At 47.7% G+C, this 9,804-nt stretch overlaps 1 protein-coding gene and 1 long non-coding RNA gene across 2 annotated transcripts in view; one reads left to right on the top strand and one right to left on the bottom strand.

Moving 5' to 3' along the window:
- The first annotated feature begins 570 nt into the window (after positions 1-570).
- Positions 571-9,804, top strand: part of EIF4H (eukaryotic translation initiation factor 4H) — a 32,551-nt gene continuing 23,317 nt past the window's right edge. The window contains exon 1 of the mRNA XM_032254938.1: positions 571-812. Coding sequence (XP_032110829.1) covers positions 754-812 — 59 coding nt within the window. The 5' untranslated portion in view covers positions 571-753. The remainder of the gene's footprint in view (positions 813-9,804) is intronic.
- LOC116534537 overlaps positions 7,977-9,804 on the bottom strand; it is a 12,170-nt gene continuing 10,342 nt past the window's right edge. Inside the window, exon 3 of the long non-coding RNA XR_004261773.1 lies at positions 7,977-7,987. This is a non-coding gene — a long non-coding RNA (uncharacterized LOC116534537). The remainder of the gene's footprint in view (positions 7,988-9,804) is intronic.

The raw sequence follows: 9,804 nt of genomic DNA, 5'->3' as shown, positions 1-9,804 counted from the left end.
AACTATGTTTTGTTATTGCTAGATGATGGAATCCATATCAGTAACCAACTCTTTTTCCAAGGCAACGACTTCCGCAAAACACCGAGATGTGAATCCTCTCTTGCTAAGTCACAGGCCACCTATCTCCTCTCAAAACACCCCAATACCCAGGCAGCGAGTAAGCCCTGGAAGGCAGAATTCGCATCTGCGTCCCATCGCCTTGCACCCCCTTCCAGGGCATTCTCTTCGTGTGGCCGGTTCCTGTCTGGAGGAGGTGGCCTTTACTTGGGTGTCAACAGGGGATCACTCTCGAGGCCAAGGGGGACAGGCCTCTGCGGTCCCTGCCAGGTCTGGAGGCCAAAAGGCAAGGTCCCAAACGAACCGGAGAGGGAGTTCCTGCCCGGCTCTGCCGACCACCTCCCGCCAATGGAGGGGATGGCCCGCGCGCAAGGGCGGGGCGCGGCGGGGACAGGAGGCGGCCGCGGGCGCAGCCCCAGGGCCAGCACATAATGGGCCGCGGTGGCAGAGCAGGCGTCCAGCCGGGGCGCCGCCGCACCACGTGGGCCTTAGAGCGCGCGGGCCCAGCAGCTGCCCGTGGGCCCAAGGCCCGGCGCGGCGCGGCGAGCGTCCGTGCGTGCGCGCGCGCGCGCGCGTGCGTCCGAGCGATTTGCGATCAGGCGGCGCGGCGGACAGCCCCGGCGGCGGGGCGGGGGGGAGTTATATTGCGGGGTCCTTCCTCGCTCACCCTGGTTCCTCTCGGAGCGGAGACGGCAAATGGCGGACTTCGATACCTACGACGATCGGGCCTACAGCAGCTTCGGCGGCGGCAGAGGGTGAGGCGGGCGTGCGCGGGCTCCGGCGTGGGCAGGGGGGCCGGCGGGGTCGGGGACGTCAGGGAGGCGGCCGTCCTGCGCTCACCCGGGGCGTCCGGAGGCGGGGGCCCGCGCGGGGACCCGCGGAGGCCTAGGAGCGGCGCCTGGAGGGCCAGGGCCTGGAAATGGCGCGCTCGGAGAGGCGGCGGCGGCGGTTGAGCTCCGGGGGTCTTGCTCGCGGGGCGGATCCCTTCCGCTGCTTCCCGCCAACGACAACGTGTAGGGTTTTGCCTTGCCTCGGCCGGGGCGGCGCAGAGTGCCCGGAGACGAGCGCCGGGTTCCAGCCCCATCCCCCCTACGGCAGGACCAGCGCGGGGCTGAGCTGCGGCGCCGGGGTGCGGGCCGCACGGCCTTCCCGGCTCCTGTCCTGGCCTCTTTCGCGGACCTCTGTTGTCTGCGGGCTCTGCAGGCCCTTGGCCGCTTTGCCATGAGGCCGGCCGACTAGGGAAGGTCGGAAGGCGAGAGGGGCGATTCCCTTCCCCTTACGTGTGAGGCTGCGATTTGGTGGCTCTGGCCTGGGGCTGGTAGGACTCCCTGCGGGCGGGGAGAGACCAAGGATAACCAAATCCATCGTGGCTTCTTTGTGTTAATCTTTCTTGGGTCACAGTGCCTTGACAGGTGCTACGTGCTCTTTGGCACAGTTTTATTTCCCTCTGGTTTCTCGCTCTGACCTGGAGAAGGAACCGCATTTAGCCTCGTCCTGATTGTTGTCAAATGCGGACGACTATGTGTAATTGAAACACCTCGTTTAAAAGAAAAATCTTTGAGCAGAGAGCTCATGGTGTTTAATTCCAGGAATCTGCACTTTTTTTTTAATAGTTGCCTCGTTAGATTATAGGCTATGAACACATTGCTGTTTGTCAAGGACAAGGCTGTTTGTGTTTTCTTGCAGAAAGAATTACTTTCCCAGGATAACGCCACAATAGTACACACTGAGGTGTTCAGTCTCCTGGGTTGCAGTCCAAAAGTGTCTTTGTTTGGTGAAGAATGATCACTTTTAATACCTTGGTTTGGGAACAGCTCAAACAAAAGCTTGTTTTGGTGCAGGAGTGTAGCTAATACCATTCATGATACTGTAATGTGGAAGTGTTGGGGAGGGTGGAGTTACTTGTCATTCCAAATAACATTTTATTTGCTAATAAAAGAAGAAATGTTTGGGTGACATAAAAGTATCGCCTTTGGGGTAGGTTTCTAGACACATTTGTTCTTAAGTCATTTCGAAATTTAATAACTAGGGGTTGTGTTTTTTTTTTTTTTTTTTTTTTCTCTCCCAGTTCCAAAAAACGTTCACAGGAGTACCCAGGAAAATTCTTCTTTAAGAGCGTGGTCAATTTAAGTTTTAGTTGCATTGGTACTACAATAAGGTGGCCTCATTAAACTGAGTGTGGGGTTTTAAAAAAAAATTCTTCCCTTAGATAAATTTGCCAGATCTTCTGGTGTCAAATTTTGACATTTGGGAGTGCCTGGAACAATCAGAAGTAAATTCTCTTAAGATGCTATTCATTTAAAATATCCACAGGCAAACGAAAATATTAGCCGTATGCCCAGGTGTACTCCAAAAACTGATAGAAGTTAGGTACACTGTGCCTCACTTAAACCTCCTAATAGAAAGTCTCTTTACTGTTAAGCGTCTTCCGTCTGACTTCCTTGCAATTTTCTTTTTCTTTTTCTTTTTGAGAGTCTTATTTTGTCTCCCAGGCTGGAGTGCAGTGGCCTGATCTCGGTTTACTGCAACCTCTGCCTCCTGGGTTCAAGCAATTCTCTGCCTCAGCCTCCTGAGTAGCTGGAATTACAGGCACCTGCCACCACACCTGGCTGATTTTTGTATTTTTAGTAGAGACGGGGTTTCACCATCTTGGCCAGGCTGGTCTTGAACTCCTGACCTTGTTATCTATCACCCGCCTCGGCCTCCCAGAGTGCTGGGATTACAGGCATGAGCCACCTCCACCTGGCCCATACTTGGAATTTTCTATTTGGCTTCATATTCCTCTAAAAGTACATAAAGTATTGCTCAGCTTCCTAAAAGCAGTTTTAAAAATCTGGTGAATTTATGTATTTATTTATACATGTGTTTTTTTTTTTGAGATGGAGTTTCACTCTTATTGCCCAAGCTGGAGTGCAATGGCATGATCTTGACTCACTGCAACCTCTGTCTTCCGGGTTTAAGCAGTTCTCCTGCCTCAGTTTCCCAAGTAACTGGGATTACAGGCGTGTGACACCATGCCTGGCTATTTTTTTGTATGTGTAGTAGATAGGGGGTTTCACCATATTAGCCAGGCTGGTCTTGAACTCCTGACCTCAGGTGATCCACCTGCCTGGGTCTCCCAAAGTGCTGAGATTATAGGCGTCTGGCCAAATGTGTTTTCTCTATACATGTGTTTGGAGTGAGTGGAGAAATTTCACAGGACCAGGCATGGAGAGATGTAGTTTATGTAGAAGCATTTATTATTCCAGAGTCAGTGTTACTTTAATTTTATCAAATTAGTAGTTCTCAGTTACTAGGATCTCTGAAATGTAGCAGTGAGGTAGGATAGTTAAGGAGAAAAACTCTGAAACTATAATTTCAACTATTATTATTATTTTCTTTTTTTTGAGATAGAGTCTTACTTTGTTGCCCTGTCTGGAGTGCAGTGGTGTGATCTCAGCTCACTGCAACCTTGCCTTCCGGTTTCAAGCGATTCTCCTGCCTCAGTCTCCCCAGTAGCTGGGACTACAGGTGTGCACCACCATGCCCGGCTAATTTTTGTATTTTTAGTAGAGATGGGGTTTCGAAGTGCTGACCAAGCTGGTCTGGAACTCCTGACCTCAGTTGATCCACCCACCTAGCCTCCCAAAGTGCTGGGATTCCAGGAGTGGGCCTTAACTCTTTTAATTACGTCTACCTGAGCATTTACAATGCCTAAGCATCACAGAAGATTGCCGCCTATCGAAAGCGCTTTTGACGCTGCTTTGTTTGGTTCTTGTATACAGTAGTCACCTTCTCCCTTGTCTAAAATGCCTCAGACAGGCTAATACATCTGAACTCCAAATCACCTGGCTCACAGGCGAAAGAAATGGTGGGCTTAAAATGAACAGTTATAATCTTAAAACACATTTTGGTAATTATGCATCTTTGTAGTTGTGTTTAATAAGTAGCTCAGTTGTCAGGAAACAACGTTGAACCACTGCTTTTTTCTCCTGGCAGCAGCCAGGGATAGAACCAGAGACTTCATTGTTCAGCAGGCAAATCAAAACAAAATTCCAAATGATCAAGAGTTGATTGTATCAGATCTTGAATGGACTTTGTCTTGCAGTTTGCTAAATGATCTTTCTGAGGTTCCAGTTTCTCATTTGACATTGGCAGTGAATTGCAGAATAACACTGTTAGATTTCTAATTGTAACAAAGGCAGTGAGTGCTTAGCAGAAAACCTCCGATCTTGAGATGAGAAATTGGAGGTAGCAAGCATTGAGGTGGCTGAAATGGTGCCATCTAAAAACTGGCAAAGCTCCAAATTTACTTTTTTTTTTTTTTTTTTTTGAGATGGAATGGTTTTTTTTTGAACCCAGGGTTCCAGGTTCAAGCGATTCTCCTGCCTCAGTCTCCTGAGTAGCTGGGATTACAGGCATGCACCACCATGCCCAGCTAATTTTTGTATTTTTTGTAAAGACAGGGTTTCACTGTGTTTGCCAGGATGATCTCGATCTCCTGACCTCATGATCCTCCCCCCTCACCTTCCCAAAGTTAGGATTACAGGTGTAAGCCACCCTGCCCAGCCCAAATTTTCTTTTTTTTTTTTTGGAGACGGAGTTTCACTCTTGTTACCCAGGCTGGAGTGCAATGGCGCGATCTCAGCTCACCGCAACCTCCGCCTCCTGGGTTCAGGCAATTCTCCTGCCTCAGCCTCCTGAGTAGCTGGGATTACAGGCACGTGCCACCACGCCCAGCTAATTTTCTTTTGTGCTTTTAGTAGAGACGGGTTTCACCATGTTGACCAGGATGGTCTCGATCTCTTGACCTCGTTATCCACCCGCCTCGGCCTCCCAAAGTGCTGGGATTACAGGCGTGAGCCACCGCGCCCGGCCCCAAATTTTCTTTATCAGGATTCAGTTAAGGAGTTTGGAATTCTTTTTTTAAACGGAGATGGGTTTCATTATGTTGCCCAGGCTGGTCTTGAACCTCTTGGACTCAAGTGATCCTCCCGCCTCAGCCTCCCAAAGTGTTGGGATTACAGGCATGAACTACCATACCTTAAAAAAAAAAAGAAGAAGAAGAAAAAGAAAAGAACTACCATACCTAGCCTGATCGTTTAGAATTCTTAACCTTTGAATCTTTAAGCCTGGCATCTCTGTCTAAATTTCTCAGCATATTTTATCCAAATTTTTTATGGTGGTAAAATACACATAACATAAAATGTACCACTTTACCCAATTTTCAGTATACATATCAGTGGTATTGAGTATGTTATAATGTTCAGTCATCACCGCTGTCCATCTACTCAGCTCTTCATCTTGTGAAACTAAAACTCTGTCCCTATTGAACAGTAGTTCCCTTTTGCTTCCTTCCTCCAAGTCCCTGGCAACCACCACTCTACTTTCTGTCGCTAAGCAGATTTTCAGACCTCTACATAATAGGAAGGAAAGCAGTGTGTAAAAACTACAGCTATTTCCACTGATACTAGGGCCTGTAAAAGTATTGAAAAGCTTATTTTAAAATGCTGTTTAACTGTCAGATGTCAAGTTGTTTGGGTTTGTTATTCTTTCTTCACCGCAAGTGTTCCATTGCTTACTTCCAAACCATTATCTGCTATGAAAAGTGTTACCAGAAATACTTGGATTTGCTAAGAGGTCTTGGCATGAGGGTTCATGCAGAAGCCCTGGCTTTGGAAGAAGGCAAACGAGATTATCAGTTCAGCCGTGTGGTAGCTGTGTGATCTGGAGTAAGTTCCTTCACCCCTTTGAGCCTCATTTTCTCCACATAGGAGTTAGAAACATTCATTTATGGAACAGGCTCTCCCTCTGTCACCCTCGGACTGGAGTGCAGTGGCAGGATCGTAGCTCACTGCAGCGTCAACCTCCCTGGCTCAAGCCATCCTCCCACCTCAGCCTCCCAGGTAGCTGGGACTACAGGGTGCACCACCACACCCGGCTGATTTTTGTATTTTTTATAGAGATAGAGTGTCCCCTATGTTGCCCAGCATGGTCTCAAACTCTTGGGGCTCAAGGGATCCTCCTGCCTCAGCCTCCCAAAGTGCTGGGATTACAGGTGTGAGCCACAGTTCCCAGCCTACAATTTATATTGCTATTAGAAATTAAGCTTAGTGACTGGGTACAGTGACTCATGCCTGTTATCCCAGCACTTTGGGAGGCCAAAGCAGGTGGATCACTTGTGGCCAGGAGTTGGACACCACCCCGGCCAGTGTGGCAAAACCCCATCTCTACTAAAAATACAAAAATTAATGGGTGTGGTGGTACATATCTGTAATCCTAGCTACTTGGGAGGCTGAGGCAGGTGAATTGCTTGAACCAGGGAGGCGGAGGTTGCAGTGAGCTGAGATCACGCCACTACACTCCAGCCTGGGCAACAGAGCCAGACTGTCTACAAAGAAAAAAAAAGAAATTAAGCTTAGTGTTCTGGGAAGACATCACAATTTCAAGGAGTCTCTCCGGAAGCTTAGAACATACAAAGCAGACTCTTCGAGTGTCTGTCCAGGATCACACTGTAGCTGCCAGCTGCCAGCTTCCCCTAGAAGCTGCAGGAGAGTGTTTGCCTCCTGGTTGCTTTTGTACCATGTGTGCAGCTGATTAGACCTGCATACTGAAGCGCGAAATGAGTGTGATTGGATGATTTTGATAGAACTAATGACAGCTGTGTGTATGTCTAAGACTTCTTTTGTTTAAGTTGAATGTTCTTGTCTTCGAAGTTTCCCCATGTCCGGTGTGGTGGGCTTGATTTACATGGTTTTCCGTCTTGATCAGAGCCTTCTGAAGGTGCTCTAGCATGTGGCTGCTGCACGGAAGAGGAGCCTCTGGTTCAGCATGGCACTGCAGTCCAGGGCGGTGTGGGGGCGGGGCATCATCTTTGTTCTGCACGCTCTTCCCCTATCTTTCCTGTGTACTCACATTTTTGGGGCCTTCTAAATGTCTGGCTTAATAGAAGACAACTGGTTCCTCACACCGGCATCTGTCTTCACTCTTGGGATGTGTTGCTTTGGTTGACTTGTGTGGAGAAGTTCAAGACTTTCACAGATAAATAGTTGGAAATGGGAGGAGTAATCAGGTAATTCTGGATACTCGTATTTGATTCTGTACCAAAACTCAGCAGGCGGTAGTTTCTATGAAGGTTTGTTGCAACATGGAACCTGAAACCTTATTAATAAACTCTTCATGCCCATACATTAAAAATTAATCATTTGGCCGGGTGTGGTGTCTCATGCCTGTAACCCCAGCACTTTGGGAGACCGAGGCAGGTGGATTACCTGAGGTCAGGAGTTGAAGACCAACCTGGCCAGCAGGGTGAAACTCTGTCTCTACTACAAGCACAAAAATTAGCCCGGTGTGGTGGTGGCACCTGTAGTTCCAGCGACTTGGGAGGCTGAAGCTGTGGAATCACTAGAACCTGGAAGGCGGAGGTTGCAGTGAGCCCAGATTGCACCACGGTATATGGCACTTGGATATGGGTGAGACTCCATATCAAAAAAAAAAAAAAAAAAGTAGTTTATCCTGCACTCTGATTAGATCCTTTATCAAGGCATACATTTGTAATGTGTTGGTGATTTGGAAAATACCTGTTCACTGAGCCAGGCAGAGAGATACAGGTCTTCCAAATGTTGACACATTTTGTTACATAGTGTCAAAGTTGTTCATTAATGTCCCCATAGATGTTACAAAAGTCTCTTGAGTATTGAAAGGCTGTCAGGCTTATGTTGATGGCCACAAGTTATCTGAAACTCTTGTTTTTTGCTTGAAAGCTCGGATTTTACTGTTGGCAAAAATACTGTTATTTTGGCCAGGTGTGGTTCACATCTGTAATCCCAGCACTTTGGGAGGCCATGGCAGGAGGATCACTCTAGCCGAGGAGTTAGACATCAGCCTGGACAATATGGCAAGACCTGGTCTTCTCAAAAAAATGAAATGAGCTGGATGTGGTGGTGTGTACCTGTAGTCCCAGCTACTTGGGAGGCTGAGGCTGGAGGATCACTTGAGTCCTGGAGGCTGAGGCTGCAGTGAGCTGTGGTTGCACCACTGCACTCAAGTCTGGGCAGCAGAGCAAGACCCTATCTCAAAACAAACAAAAAAAGAAATAGTGTTGTTTTACTTCAAGCAGCAGACTCACTTCATTTTTTAAAAACTGATAGCCATGCCTGAATAACCATAGTTTGTTGTCACTTCCTTCAGGTGAAAAATTGTGTTCTGTGGAAAGAATAGCTAGTTCGGCTTGTGTAGCTCAGCCGCCTCTCCTGGAGCAGCCATCATGCTTTTGTATGCAGCAGAAGTGCCGTGTTTCATAACATAGGGTATTCAGAAGTGGGTCACGATTCATTTTTACTGCTTTACCAAGGATATTCCTAATTGAAGCTGTGATTTTTCTTCCTTTCTATTTTAAATACTTCAAGTGCATGCTGGAAAAGCATGAGTAATGCAGTTTGGTGCCCCTGCCTTGGTTTGTGTTAATACAAGGACCTGTTGTGAGATCCGCATAGGCCTTTGCTTTATGAATGTGGAATATTGTGAACCATTGTGGGAACCATAGTTTAAGGCATCAGCACACTGCAGCCTGTGAAGGAGGAGGTGGTAGTTGGGATGGCCAGGCTCTGAAACGTCATCTTAGGAGGAAGAGCTCAGCAGCTTTAGTGTAGATGACTTCGGAAAGAAGCCTTAGCAGCAGTGATATATCAGCTCTTAAGCCTCTGGGACTGCGGAATGGAAGAAAGGTGTGGCTCTCGAGGGCAGAAAAGAACCAAAGGATTACATCTTGGCACTCTTCGGAGACTGCAAAAATGTAAAGGCTGCTACTTGAGCTAAATCCTTTGTAAAATAGGCCTCCCAAAGTACTTACCGGCCGTCGCTGAGTAGTATTTTGTTAATGAAAGAATATCAGTGGGTCTAGATTGAGCTGGAATTTTCTAGTCCTTCACTTCCCTAACATTTAAAAGTTAATCTTAACATTTTCATATGTAAACAAAGGTAGAGACTAGTATTTGGAACTCTCTTGTAGTCATTATTTAGTTTTCTTTTTACTGTGATAAATATACATAACAATTGACCATTTCAACCTTTTTCCTTTTCTTTTCCATCCAAGCTGAAGTGTAGTGACACAGTCATAGCTCAGTATAACCTCAAAATAGCCTGACTGGTGCTTTTTTTTTTTTTGGAGATGGAGTCTTGCTCTGTTGCCCAGGCTGGAATGCAGTGTGCAGTGACGTGATCTCAGCTCATTGCAACCCCTGCCTCCCGGGTTCAAGAAATTCTCCTGCCTCAGCCTCCCCGGCAGCTAGGACTATAGGCATGTGCCACAACTCCCGGCTAATTTTTGTATTTTTATTAGAGACCGAGTTTCACTGTGTTAGCTAGGATGGTCTTGATCTCCTAACCTTGTGATCTGCCTGTCTTGGCCTCCCAAAGTGCTGGGATTGCAGACGTGAGCCACCACACCCAGTACTTTTTTTTTTTCTTTTTATAAAGAAGGGGTTAGCCGGGCGTGGTGGCTCAAGCCTGTAATCCCAGCACTTTGGGAGGCCGAGGCGGGTGGATCACGAGGTCAGGAGATCGAGACCATCCTGGTCAACATGGTGAAACCCCGTCTCTACTGAAAATACAAAACATTAGCTGGGCATGGTGGCGCGTGCCTGTAATCCCAGCTACTCCGGAGGTTGAGGCAGGAGAATTGCCTGAACCCAGGAGGCGGAGGTTGTGGTGAGCCGAGATTGCGCCATTGCACTCCAGCCTGGGTAACAAGAGTGAAACTCCGTCTCA

Source organism: Sapajus apella, unplaced genomic scaffold, assembly GCF_009761245.1.
Source record: "Sapajus apella isolate SASKATOON/1434 unplaced genomic scaffold, GSC_monkey_1.0 scaffold88, whole genome shotgun sequence".
NCBI classification, from domain to species: Eukaryota; Metazoa; Chordata; class Mammalia; order Primates; family Cebidae; genus Sapajus; species Sapajus apella.
The sequence above is the reverse complement of the archived record's forward strand: the minus strand, read 5'-3'. Positions and strand labels throughout refer to the sequence as shown.